The sequence below is a fragment of the Psammomys obesus genome, unplaced genomic scaffold (genome assembly GCF_907164565.1).
Source record: "Psammomys obesus unplaced genomic scaffold, mPsaObe1.curated_primary_1811, whole genome shotgun sequence".
NCBI lineage: Eukaryota > Metazoa > Chordata > Mammalia > Rodentia > Muridae > Psammomys > Psammomys obesus.
The window spans coordinates 11,353,712-11,367,908 of NW_026592666.1; the positions used below are offsets into that span (position 1 = coordinate 11,353,712).

General features: G+C 49.4%; 1 protein-coding gene across 1 annotated transcript in view; it reads left to right on the forward strand.

Annotated features, from left to right (window-relative positions):
* Positions 1 to 13,805: 13,805 nt before the first annotated feature.
* Morc3 (MORC family CW-type zinc finger 3) overlaps positions 13,806 to 14,197 on the forward strand; it is a gene marked incomplete in the record, with an annotated part of 39,308 nt that continues 38,916 nt past the window's right edge. Inside the window, 1 exon segment of the mRNA XM_055614873.1 lies at positions 13,806 to 13,932. Coding sequence (XP_055470848.1) covers positions 13,894 to 13,932 — 39 coding nt within the window.

The following is a 14,197-nucleotide window of genomic DNA, read 5'->3' on the forward strand; positions in this document are numbered from 1 at the left end:
CCAGTCCTAGTTCAGGAATCAGGAAAGTCCCCGAATTGTACTTTTTGGTTTCTGTAGTTCTGCTTCTTGCTAACTCTTCTTTCTGGCTGAAGTGTGTCAAGCGGGACGTGGGTGTGCTTGGGAAATACACAGAGGGGGCTGCAGGATTTGGGCAAGTCCCCTGTGCAGCCGCTGCCCAGCAGTTACAGACTTTCTGTTGGGCTTTAAGCATGTCTGTGTGTGTTCCCTTTCACGTACTGGAGGCGCAGCAGTTCAGAGGCGGACACACCAGGACGCCAGGGGCCTCAGATGCGCTGGCCTGTATTGGGGGGGGACACCCTGAGACATTCCAGGGCCCCAGAACTTCTCTGCTCCTATAGACCTAGAGGTTGCCAATGCCTCCACCACAAACAGGAAACTGCAAAAAGTCTCCCGGACCCGCCCCTCTGAAAGTGAGTCTGTTTGTGACACCATGGGCACAGGACACTTAGGGCTGGATGCAGCCCTGATTCCTGCCTGGGATCTGCATGAGATAGCTCTGGAGTCCCTGGTTTTTGTCTGTGGTCACCTCTAGTTGTCTTTGTGTCTCTGTGTTTCCGTCAGTTCCCTTGGCTGCAGAAACATCTAGAGTGGGACGGGGGACGGGGGGGGGGGGGGGGGGGGGGGGGGGGCAGTTCCGAGAGACCCCGCTGAGGTGCTGAGCCGCTTCTGGGGGGGGCTGGCAGACCAGGGAAGATAAACGGAGCCCTGGCTTTCTCCGAGCAACACCCACCTCCCTGTCTCAAAGCCCTCTTGTTAGTGACCAAATCCTTTTGGCTTGGCCAGAGAAACCTAAAACCTCCACCTGTTCCCTCAGCCCTGTGGGAGAGGATTGACACTCCCCTCGTGTGCCCCATGGTAGCCCCGGCTGCCCCAGGGGAAGTACTGTCCTCCACCCTGCTGGGGGCACGCAGTGTCTTCCACCTTGGGTCTCCTCTCCCCTCCACCACCCAGAAACTCCTCCTTCAGCCCCTCCCAGTTGCCTGTTCCTGCTCTGACTGCTCCCTCCCTTCCATCTTAGCCCTTGTCCTTGCTCTGCTCCCTGGGACAGAGCCCCTGGCCCTTGCCTCAACCCTGGGAGTGCTTCCTCCCAGGAAAGCAGGGGCGGCACTGTATCCCTCCTCCTTTGGGGGGGGGGTGTGCACAGGGCAGGGGAAATAGATTCTGGGGTGCAGAGTCTCTTTACCTCAGGCCCCCTCTGCCCTCCACACATCCAGAGTTTCTCTGGCACTGGGGGCTCCAGAAGAAATTTCCTTGGGGCAAAGGCAGCCTCCATTTCCTGCTTACAGGAGGCACCTCTGCTGAGCCCAAGGCCTGAGCCCTCGACCTTCCACGGGTTATGTCTTGCTTTGAAACAGTGATCTGTATAACTGGAAAACTCAACCCTGAAAAAAGAAAAAAAACAACTCAGGCCGTCATTAGCCTTCTTGAGAATGTGTTCCCCACCCACCAGCGGAGGACAGGAGACCAGCTCCTGGCCCCCTCTTCACCTGTGAGGAGAAGAGACAGAATACCGCTGCCTTCTGGCACAGTGCTGGAGTACTTGAGGACAGTTCAGCCTGAATAGATTTCCCCTTCTGCCTGCCCTGACTGGGGCCCCAACAGCAACCAAGGCAAGCAGGTTCTGGACAGTTTTCTCCAATCCCCTTTAGGAGGATTGAAGGCAGCAGCTAGAACACTCACCGAGCCGCAGAGATTGTCCACCTGTCCCTGGGTGCCTCTGCAAGGCTTACCAGTTGTTCATCCCAGTGTACCCAGACATTGCAGGCAATGCTGCTTCCGTTATGCAGGCAGCCTCAGACACTAGAGAAAGCTCCCGAAGTCAGAGGCGTCTCAGAGTGTGACTAGGTGCCAGTAACTGAAGATTGCTCACAAGCTATAGGTTAGCTGTGCCAATAAAATTAGCCAATTTAAGCCAAATTAAAGTACAGAGGCAGGTTTATTGTGGGGCAGCTCTTGGGTGGGTTCACCAGTCCCAAGGAACAAGGCCAGAGAAGTCGCCATGCAGAGAGAGATAGAGGGGAAGGGGAAGAGGAAGAGAGAAAGAACTGCAGAGAAAGAGAGAGAGAGACAGAAGCAGTCTGGATTATATAGTGAAGAGCCTCTGGCCCTGCCCTTGGCTGGGAAGTTCAGGGCAGAGGGACAGGTATGCCAGCTGTTATACCCAGTTCGTGAGCCCCCAAAAGATCTACAGGAAATGACTCTGTTGCAAAACACATGAGGGTCTTTTTATTGTAAATTACAAGCTGCAGCTTGGGCCTACACAGCCCAACCGCCAAAGCGGTGGGAGCTGAGTGCGCCGTGCCCAGGTTAGTTGGGTGATTTAAAGATTCTGGTCCATCCCAGCATGCTCAAGGCAGGGGCGCTTCCTGCCTGGCAAGCATCTATTGGTCAAGATGCTACATTTTTAATTGATTGGCTATAGGAAGGTCTCCAGACCATAATGACCTGGTGTCCCTCCCTAGGGGGAATGGGTCAGTTTCCTAGCAACTGTTATCTCTAGTGGGTGGGGAAAGAATGCAGTGAGGCAGTCCTTCCCCTCAGGGCATTACTGGACTTCTCCACCCACCTAGTTCAGGCCTTAATTAACAATAGCTGCTAATTTATCTTTTGGTCTCTCACAGCCATGCCCTGTAACAACAGGTGGGGACTGAGGGATGCTGGGAGAACTGGAGGCCAGTCTGCTTTGGTGTGTTAAATAGGCAGCCCTGCTGCTTTTCCCAGGTCTGAACCCCAACAAAAAGGTTTGCAATCACTGTGATTCCACAGAACAGTGGCTCTCAACCTTCCTAATGCTGTAACCCTTTAATACAGCTCCTCGCCTTATGGTAACCTTAAATTTACTTTATAACTGTAATTGTGCTATTGCTATAAATCATAATATGAGTATCTTTGTTTTCTGATGGTCTTAGGTGAAAAGGTCCTTCTACCCACAGGGGCCAGACCCCACAGGTTGAGAACCACCACTGTAGAAGAGCAGAACAAAAGATTGACTCATGCAGCAGGATTGGGGCTCAGAGACCAAAAAAAGAGCTCCTAGAGAGGAAGCTGGAGACATGACATCGGAGAGGAAGAGACTAGAGAAGGAGCTATGTGTGTTTACTGTGGAGAAAACGAACACCGGAAAAATGAATGCCCAAATCAAAATACCGAAGGACAGTCCCCTGTTCTTCACTTGGGTGAGGATTGGAAGGACCAGGGCTCCGTCCCACTGAGCATCCAGGAGCCCAAAGTAACAATAAAGACAGGAAGCAAAGCTTTTAAATTCCTGGTCAGTGCCAGATTGTCCTATCTCCTACCTCGGAAAGCCCAAGCACCGGAACCTGCAAGAGGCCAGTGGCCAACCTATCCAAAAGACTTGGTCCTGTTTCTGCCCATTGGCCAGCTTGCTTGTGGGATAGTTGCCCCTGTAGCCCTGCTAACCAAAGAAGCTGACAGCCTGACTTTGAACTAGGAACTGCTCCTAGCCACCCTGCACTCTCCATAGTGATTATTAGTTTTTGTTGACACCTTCTCTAGATAGGAGGAAATCTCTCCTATCCAAACAGAAACAGCCTCAATGACCACCAAGACACTCCTCCAAGAGCTGATTTCTAGATTTGGACTGCCTCTCTGCCAGGACTCTGACAATGGCCTTCTGTGTCAGAGCCCGGAGACCTTGTCTGGGTAAAGAGGAGCCTGACCCACAGTCTGGAGGCAGCAGGGAAAGGTCTACACTGGGGATCATCACTCCCACAGCAGTGAATGTCACCAGTGTCGCCACAGGGATCCACCGCACCTAGCTGAAGGAGGCTGCAGAAGACAATGACACACGGTGACTAGCAGGTCCTCCGACCTGAAGATCAGGCTGATAGGGGCCTGTAATAATGGTTGTTGTTGGGATTTAGGTGGATGAACTGTTCTTCAAGTCCCACCCTGAGACAGAGGGAACACAGCTGGTGCCTTGGGTGAGGGTGGTGGGAAATGGGGAGGGGTCCTTTTATAAGGTGATGCCACACATGCTCAGGGAGAAGACATGTGTCTCATGGTGACCAGGGGAAGTGTGTCCCATCTTGGTGGCTGGTGATGATGTTTCCTGTTGTCACCGAGCCCCTGGAGCTGGCCGGGGAGGTGCCTGATTGCTAACAGTTGTTCTAGTTTGTCTTCCTGTGGGAAAGCCACAATGGCCGCATGAGGTGTGGGAATTAAGGAGGACCAGGACTGAGGGAGGAGCTCACACCTAGTCTGTCTACCTAGACCCAAACCCAGCTCCAGGCAGATTCCTGTAAAACATTACACGCAGAGGCTACTAGCGGTGGGGGGTTCGTCCACTCCTGGGAGGAACATGGGTCTGGGGCCGCCGGCTTACCAGACTGAGCTCCAACCTTTGCAGCACTGCGCCTGCCCATTGAAGGCTCCCTGTGCTGCCAGGAGCCAGGCAAACACCACTGTGCTCAGGGCGGCTGTGAAACCAAGACTTCAGTACAGGGAGTACAGGAATCCTTTCATAGTCCCAGAAAAAACACCTAAGGTCATCTAGCTCACTGGTCCAAACTGACCGTCTTGGTACCCTGAGAATATGAGCCCCTAAGGTGTCAAGCCTGTAACTTTAGTTTCCCCAGGAAGTCGTTTAATAACCCTGGGGACAAAGGCCCAGGATCAGCAGAAGCCAGGCTTTCGGTGCTCAGGATGCTAGAAGAGGGAATTGATTCCTTAACCATGCTCAACCAGACAGGGCAGCATGCTGGCCTGCCCCCCAAGTTCCCATCAGGATTGAAATCAAACAGTAAGCCCCACCTCCAGTCCTAAAACTGTAAAAAAAACTGTGTAAATGAGACCAACAGTGCGTGTTCTCTGGTGGCCTTACCTTGTAACACAGCCAGATACAAATGTGCTCTTAGGATTCAGATTGTAAAGTACCCTGGGTCCTCTCCACAAGGTCAAGGGCAGGCAGGTTCTTGTAAAACATGCTGTGGCTCTGCCAGTGTGAATAGGACAGGAGCATGGGCTAGCCAGGGTCTACTTGCTCTCATCAAGGTATTCGTGTTATATGTTTAATCATGCTCAAATGCTGGTAAATAATGCAGACCTCATGCTATCTGCAGTGGCTACTGTTGTCAGCTTGGCCACCTCTGGAATCAATAAAAGCCAAGCAGCTGGGCACACCTGTGAGGTTTTTCATGATTACGTCATTGGAAGTGGGAAGACTGACCCTAAATCTAGGCCACACTTTCTGGTGGCAGCAACATGAAAATACGCAAGCGTTTGCTGTTTGCCCGCTTGCCCTCACTCTCGCTGGCAGGTTCATCTATCCTGCTGCTGAGGCACTCCTTCTGATTAAATAAAATGGAACTAAGCTAGTGTCGAGACAAAGCTATGTTATATAAATGCACGTTTACTGGAGCAGCTTGAGAAGGAAAGCACATACTTGGTGAGGGAGGAAGGTGAGGGAGCAGGAAGGGGGAAAAGAAAAAAAGGGGGGGAGGGCCAGTGGAACCAAAATGTCTGGATTATTTAGTAGAGGGCCTCCGGGAGAGAGGAAGCCCCCCCACACACACACACCAAGGTAGGGCAGGTATGCCAGCCACGCCCTGCAGCCGGTAGAGCCCTAACACCTTCAAGGGTGGTAGAACCTAGTCTTTGTGATTCCTTCGTGGACTGCAATCAGCTAAACATCTAGCCTCAGGGATGGAACAGCTACAGAATTCTTGCCCTCTTCCTCAGGAGGTGTGTTGCTTTCGAGGTTTCACTGGACTAGTGTTGGTTGATGGAAGAAAGGGAGCCACAATGGAAAGAAAGATGAACGCAGGCTTCTCAGGAGCAGGGCAATCAGCCTCAGGGCAGTTTCTTACAAGCTCTTCTTATTGTTACACAAAAAGACACTTGAGCAAGCTAATTTCCGAATTCCAAGGCTTCTTATCTGATGTAGGGCTATCACCTAAGCAATTCTCAGTGGGAGACTTCCTGATTTGCCAAGCCTTGTCTACAAGGCTCCAAGAGAAACCTGGAAGGAATACCCGATAGACTCTCAAGTAACAACTGCTGATAAAAAGGCTACTTCAAAGCTTAGGCGCCATCACTCCAGATTTCTGCCAGATACAGTTCTGTGAAGATTCTGCAACAATGATGTCCAGGACATTGGAGGACATGTCCAGGATATGTTAGGACCAAGAGTCCCTACCCTTCTTACCTTTCTCTTCTGACCAGGAGCCCACACTTTCAAAAGCCCACAGGAAACACTGAACAAAGCCAGCTCCTACTTCCTGATTCCAAAGTGACCACTGGACCCACGACCCACCTACAGGGCCCTGAACCCCCCACATAAGGCTATAACCCCAGTTCCTCACCCTCTATCACAACGCCCCCATTCCCCTTGAAGAAGCCCCTACCTGAGTCCAGCCTTTCAGCTTCAGTGACCTCCTCCCGTGAGATGGTGATCCTGCCTGAGAGATGCCCCCCAATAAACCTGTCCCCCCCCTTTTTTTTCTATAAATTCAGCTCAATTCAATTTCTCATGTCACTGGTGAAGCCGTTTGCTGCCTGGGCCACAGACTGTAGGCCTCTCTACTGAATCTCCCTTTTGGAGATACAGATTGGCCCTCTCAGTTCTGGCCCTCCAGAGGACCATGACTAACATGCTATCCCATGACTTCAACCAGCCTGTCAGCCATCTGTGGAATTGAGTGAAAACAACCGCTTCTAGACGTGCTCAGTCAGGGGCCAGACCGATGGTCAGTGGGCAGTGCCTGGCACACAAGCCTGATAAGAAGCTTCCAACGTGGAAGGTGAGGACCAAGTCCTGAGGGCTGTCCTCCTCTGGCCTCCACGTGTGGGTTTGGCACACGTCAGAATTCACAAATGGCCCATACACACAACAATACATTTAACTAACTTTTTAAAACATTTAGAAAGGTTTCAGGACAGTTGAAGAGCCAGGGTTCCTAATCGAAAGACTGAATTAAGAATTCAGCGAGGCAGCTCTGCCTAGCTGTGGTTGTTGCGTTTGTGTGTGCCCAAGAATGCACAGTGTCCATCTTCTTCAGGAGGCTTGAGTTGCACAAAGTGTCTGTCAGGTTTACAGACCCTCTGCCTGTCACTTTAAGGGAACCTCCCGCTGGCCTCAAGGAATTAGGCTGCACTTCCCCTTAGTACAGAAACTTGTTAAGCAAAAGGCTGTGACCTTCAGGCACAAAGGCTAGCGCTCGCTCGCTCTCTCTCTCTCTCTCTCTCTCTCTCTCACACACACACACACACAAACACACACACACACACACGTAAGAGAAATAACTTTTCTTTATGTTTTGGAACCAACCGAAGGGACTGTTCCTTTCTTCAGGGCCTCATCATGGTGGCCCATGGTTTGATATAGCTTTCCTAATGTCAGCCATGGCCACACCATTTTTGTTAGTATTTAGGCAGCCTGCTTCCGGGTTGCCTAGCAACCTATGATGTCATCATGTGTCCCAGGCCAGGTAGTCACACCTGGCAGGCATGGTTCAGGTGCTCCATAGAGGGACCGACCTGCCACTTTCTCTCTCTCTTTCCTTCTTGCTCTTATGCTCTCTTCCTCTCTCCCACCCCTTCCCTCCCCCTGTCATGTCTCACTCTCTCCTTCTCTCTCTCTTCATCTCCATCCAGTAAATCTCTCTCATATAATATCTGTTGCACACCATCGTTTCAGGGAGCACACCAGCAATGACCACTCAGACAGCGTTTATAGCCAATTGAAACTCTATGTATTCAGGCAGGCTGGGACTACATTCAGGCACCCAGGTATCCTAAGCATAGCGGAGTGTCCAGAGCACAGGGGCTTTGAAGGCAGAAACCACTTCCTGGCATCTCGATTGACAGCTACGGGGGTGGGGGGTGGGGGAGGGGAGGGGTTCTTACATAACCAAACAATTTGAGGGAAGCTAGGAAAAGTTAGCTGGGGCATCTTGACCTTGGGTTCCTAGAATAGAGTTGGGTAATTTTCCACAGGGTTCTCCATCAAGGAGATGAAATTCTGGTTAAACCCGAGGTGGCCTGCGCAAGAATCCAAGATGGAGGAGCCCCTGCACTGCCTCCTCCTGTCCTGTTCTGTAAAGCTCCTCCACTGAGTTAAACGATGGCAGGTCCTGTAGCTGAGCTAACTGAGTTACCAGAACTGATGCTTTTCTAGATTCTTGTCCTTTGGACCCCCAGGAATGACCTGCTAGCTACCCCTAGCCAAGCTAACCACGGGACAAAAAGGGAAAATTTCCACTCCCCTTTCTTCTTTCCTGCTCTGCAGCAGCAGTGTGTTTGGCGGATGACAGGCTCTGTTTCTTGGACTAGGCATCTCCTCTGCAGCCTTTTCCCAAATAAGGCCTGTACTATCGTTGGATCACATGTCCCTCTGACCTGCTTCGCCGACCTCTCAGTAAGGTCTTCCGAAGAGTAACTCATTTCTTCCTCCTAAACCTAGGACATCTTCCTGGAGGGCGCTAATCTGCAGGCCTTCCTAGACCACACAAGAGGAAACACTGGTTTTCAGAGCAATTCCCTGGGGAAGCAAGGGCTCTGTTGAAGTGAGGAAGAAGCCAGTGTGACTGAACCTTGCTTGGCTGCTGATCTTCCTACAGCAGGATTTCCTTCCCAGAGTCTCACTGACCCAACAACAGCATGCATATAGGAAGAGTGGTGCAAAGGAATAGGCTACACAAACAGCATAGCACTTAACATTTTTTTCCTCAAAGAGCTGAAGGCCAAGCAAATCGGCACACACCTCTAACTGAAGTACCCAGGAAGCTGAGGCAAGGACTGAGATTTGAAAGCTAGCCTTGGCTACATAGTGAGATATGATCTTTAAAAAAAGAGAAATGGGTCCTCAAGGACATTTGTACACCCACATTCATTCATGGCAGGCTCATTTAATGGCCAACCCAAACATCCATGAGCTTATGTAACACACAAAATGAGGACTATGCACTGAACATGCAGGATCCGTGCTTACAGAAGCTCCCCCCACAGGCCTCCTCCAACAAGGCCACACCTCCTAATCCTTCCCGAACAGTTCCACCAATTGGAAGTCAAACATTCAATTATACAAACCTAAGGGGACAACTGTCATTCAAACCACCACAAGTCCTTTCCATCTACCACGTGGGTCCTGGGACACAGCGCAGGTTGTCAGGTTTGGTGGTTAGCACTTTTACCCACTGAACCATCTTACTGTACCAGTTGCCTTTTGATTCGGGACCAAAGAAGTAGGTACTAAGAGACTAAAGGATTACAAATCAATGGATATTATTTTAAAGTTTAGAGCACAAGCCTGAACCAAGGCCAGCCAAATGGAGATATGTCTAGTAATGCACTGAGGGGAAGAACTAGCCTTACTGCATTCTTTCCCACCCACTAATTATACAGTTGCTAGGAAACTGGCCCATATGGTCAGGCCAGAACTGTTTGTAGTCTTGGCACCTAAAGTAGACCAATAGTTTCAAAAGTCAATTTCCCTTACCCAGTCGTGTAATACCAAAGCATGTAAGTCTCTGCTTGTGTTTTTTTTTTTTTTTTCCTTTAAAAATACCGTACCCCTAGACCTCGGGGCCGCATTCCTCTCCTGTTTCCATAGTAGGTTTGTGTCTCATGTTTAAGCATGTATATAATTTAAAAAACCTCATGTATTTACAGTCTATTTATTCCTGGTCTTTTGGGGTTCGTGAACTGGGCATAATAGTACATCCAGCAATGTATGGCAGAAATGGGTGAGACTTCAAAGAAAGGATGAGAATGTTTTGAGGGTCTGTTTATTAAGAAAGGAAAGCACTCCCACGAATAGGGGTAGACTATTATGGTGGTCTGAAGGAAATTTACCTACATTTGCCATTAAGGAGTGGCACTACTAAAATGTTTGGCCTTGCTGGAGGAAATATGGCTCTGCTGGAGGAAGTGTGTCACTGAGGGGTGGGCTCTGAGGTCTCAGATGCTCAAGCCAGGCCCAGTGTCTCACTCTCTTCCTGTTGACTGCAGCTACATCTCTAGCACCATGTCTGCCTGCAAGCTTCCATGCTTCCTTCCATGACAATGATGAACTAAACCTCTGACTGTAAGCCAGTCCTAATTAAATGTTTTCCCTTATAAGAGTTGCCGTGGACATGGCGTCTACTCATAGCAATAAAACCCTAACTAAGACACCTATTGAGAGAAAGAAGCAGTCTTTGGGCTAGAAGACCTACAACTGTATACGGCACATTTACATAGCATCTACCTCCCTGATGTTCTGTTTCATGAAGACCAGGTAGGGAAGGTATTCAGTCTGTCTCTGCCTACAATCCCCTCTTTACTTTTGTAATTTTAAAAACATGCATTTTTGTTTATATGTATGAGGGTTTGTCTGCATGTATATATTTGCATCCTGTGAATGTCTGGTACCTCAGGAGGCCAGAAAAATGTGTTGGATCTCCTGGACTGAAGTTACAGTTGTGAGCTGCCATGTAGACAGTAATGACTGAAAACAAGGGCAAGGACAGCAAGCACTCTTAACTGTTGAGTCATCTGTCCAGCCCTCCGTTGTTCACCTGATACAGCTCCTTTCAGTCTCTTTTGTTTGGTTCATCACAAGCTGCCTTTCTGGACTGAGTAGATGCCCCTTCCTAGCTCCTCAAGAAAGAAGATTACAATGGGTCATGGGACAGGCAGAGCCCACCAATTCTTCATCAGTGCAAGAATACTACAGTTTTCAAATTAATAGAATTCATGAATAGAGAGATGCTCAATGGTTAAGAGCCATGGCTGTTCTTCCAGAAGACCAACTTTGGTTCCCAGCCCCAATGTAGCAGCTTACCAAACATCTGTAACTCCAGATCCAGGGCATCTAATGTGCTTTTCTGGACTCTGCAGGCACATGTGACACACAGACATGCATTCAGTCCAAACACTCATTTCTATAAAATGAAAATAAATACAATCTCACAAAAAATTAGCAACAAAAAAGAATTGATTTCTGAGACATGTCCTGATATGAAGTCATTACAGTAAATTTGAAAAAATAGTCACCAAATATTCTGTGATTTTGCTTAAACAGGGTGTCATAGAAATCTCAAATTCACCCAGAGTAGAATGGTAGTTGTCAGAGGTTGGAAGCTCTTTTAGAGCTGCTCTTTAACATGTACTGAGCTTGACTATGGGGAATGAGAATGGCCCGGAGGTGAATGGGGGTAGTTGTTGCAGGATATTTGATCCCATTTTGAACCCTGAGATTGTTATGCCCAGATCGTGAGACCCCCCAAGAGACCACCAGGAACATGAGTCTGATGCAAACACACAAGGGTCTTTATTCAATCTCAAACTTGGGCTGTCAATTGTCCCTGATGCAGAAAGAGTGGCCCAGTGCCTCAGGAGGACAGAATTTTTAAAGGGAAAAACCACAAGCCAGTAATTCCAAGCCTTGGTGTTACAGGATTAGGTAAGAGAGGAGGGGGTAGATTGAGGAATTTGACTCTAAACTGATCAGTTCAGGCTGACTGGCCAAACCGCAAGGGGGAAACAGACTATTGAAAAGGAACATCTTGACCTGGGCAAGACCCAGAACTTTGTGTGTACTTTTATTTCATTGGTTGGCTCCAGGTGTAGGGCCAAGTATTCTTGCCAAGTTCCTCCTGTGGGCCTATCTGCTCTTGCCAAGTTCCTCCCAGGATTTTTGCCTTGCCAAGTTTTTGGTGGGGGAACTTGGGTCATCCAAAATGGTATCTGAAAAACAAGATGGAGTTAGTTCTGCTCTTTCTCTTTCAAGATTGTGAATTGTAAAAACTCATTTCTTGTGTGGTGTGGTTCAGCCCTAGCACACACCTTTAACCCAAGAGCTTTCTGTACACAGGATTAACTGAAGTCAACCATAGGTCAAGAAACAGAGCAAGTAACCAGATGACAGGGATTAACAGAAAGGAGAAACTTTGAGATAAAGGGGATATAAGACAGCATGGAGAAGAAAAAAGGGTGTTTGGCTTTTTCTTTCTCAGTGTAGAGAAGAAACAGCTTTCAGCTGAGCTAACAAGCTTTTGGGCTTGGACTTTTGGTTTTTGGATTTTTTCCTTCTGGCATGTGAGCTGAGTAGGAAGGTCATCTGGGTGCTTTCTCCGCCTCTCTGAGCTAACAGGTCTTCACCCCAGCATCTGGCTCTTGAATCTTCATTGGTAAAATCAAATGATTTGGGATTTTCTTTCTTTAAAACAACAGGTAGTGACTGTTCAACTGTGGGAACACACTGAGTGCCTCTAATATGAGTTCTAAACGGTGATATATATATAACCACAATGAACAAACAAAATACTTAGGAAAGTGTGGTGGTAGTTCAAACCTATTATCCCAGGATTTAGTAGGTAGAGACAGAAGGATCAGGAGTTCAAGGTCATCCTTAACTACAAAGCAAGTTTAAGACCAGTGTGGGCTACAGGAGACTGTGAAAAAGAAAAATAACAGCAACAAAAATTATGTGGCTCTGGAGAAAACGTAGGTGAAACAGACTTTCCTCAGTTGCATCTGTGGGGCTTCCTCTTCTCTGATGAACAAACACTTGTCCTATCCTAAGGATTTTTCCCCCCTGAAGACAACTAGAAGCAGATGAAACAGGTAATTAAGGCTGACTTGCTTGTTGATACTATCAACTTGACAAGATTTAGAATCACCATTGAAACAAATCTCTGAACACATCCACAAGGGAGGTTATAGACTAGGATATATGGAGTGAGCTTGAGAGTTTGCTCAGCCTGAGCTACTTATGAAGTCCTGGCTCAAACCCCTACTTTAAGCAATGGGCTGCTAACACTCACTAGATTTACTGCACAGCTCACTAAGCAGCCATCACGCTTAGCTGCCTCCACACCCAGAAGCTCTGCAAGAACAGACTCCTGTTTTGCTCACCTATGTCTCCTGGCACCTTTACCTTGCCAAGACCCCAAGTAGCCTCTTTATAAACAGTGATGAAAGACTTGAAACAGCCCGGAATTAGCGCAGATACCAACTAGCACTTTTAGATGATTTGTATCATTTACCCAAAGGTGGATAACAAATAACATAATAACAGTTTTTTGTTTGTTCGTTTTAAAAATCCCTTACTTATTTAAAAGTATTTAGGTATTAACAAGCCTCCGCTTGAAATATGAAGAGAAAACACAAGCCGAAGGGTTGGAAAGGAGAAGGACCCATGCTGCCGTGTTTAGTAGAAGGGGTTCTGGAATAAAGAACACTAAATTGTTTATCTGCAGAAGAGGAACTGGGTAAAACGCATACTTCTGCATTATTGAACTTTTACAAATACAGTATATGACTTTGATAAGACTGCAGCTGATCCTCTTGCAAACCTTTCAACCCTGTCTTTACTTGTACTATTTGGCAGCCTTTGGTTGACCCGTTTCTACATCCTATTCAGTGCAATACCCGCTGGATACACTTCGAATTAATGTGTCCGTGCACTATGACTACCAGAATAAAAGCTGATCATTTTCAGGCAAATCCAAAAAGCAATTACTTTCTTTGTCTTGTCTTGTAAGGTCTCAATAACATCACTACGAGCGGCCACGAATTACACTTTGCAGTGCGATTCGCATCCGAGTTTGTCCAGCTTCACGTCGTTCTTGGCGACAGTCTTCCTTCTCAAGGTCCAGCTACTCGAGGCGAGGAGGAAGGAGTTCGTGCCAGCCCGCCCCACGCATGCGCCCCACGCCTGAGGCTCCTGCGTGCCCAGCAGGTCAGATCCAGTCGGGCAGGCCTCTTGGCCTACAATCCTCAGGCGCCGCCCGGGGCGGAAGTGAGAGGGCGGGGCCTCCGAGAGCCGGCCCACCCCGGAAGTGGGCGGGGCGCCGAACCCCCGGCGGACTCGCAGCCTCCCAGTCGGGTTGCGGCCGAAGCCGGTCCTGGCTTTGTAGCTCACTCAAGATGGCGGCGCAGCCACCCAGCGGGATCCGCCTCAGCGCGGTGAGCAGCCGCGAGGGGAGGAGCGGGCCGGGTCCCAGGAGGGCGGGCGGGCCAGCGAGGCGGGGGTGGCAGTGGGCGGCGGCGACTCGAGGGCCCGCCGCGGCGGCCGGGGGTCGCGGCGGGGCCGGGGGACCACCGCCATGTCGCTCCGCCCGGGGGAGCGGCCGGGAGGCGACCCGTGCGCCCGCCGCCCCAGCCCGTTGCGGGCGGCCTCCCCTCCTCGGGCTCCGCGGCCGCCGCCGCCGGCTGCCGTGGGGGGTCCGAG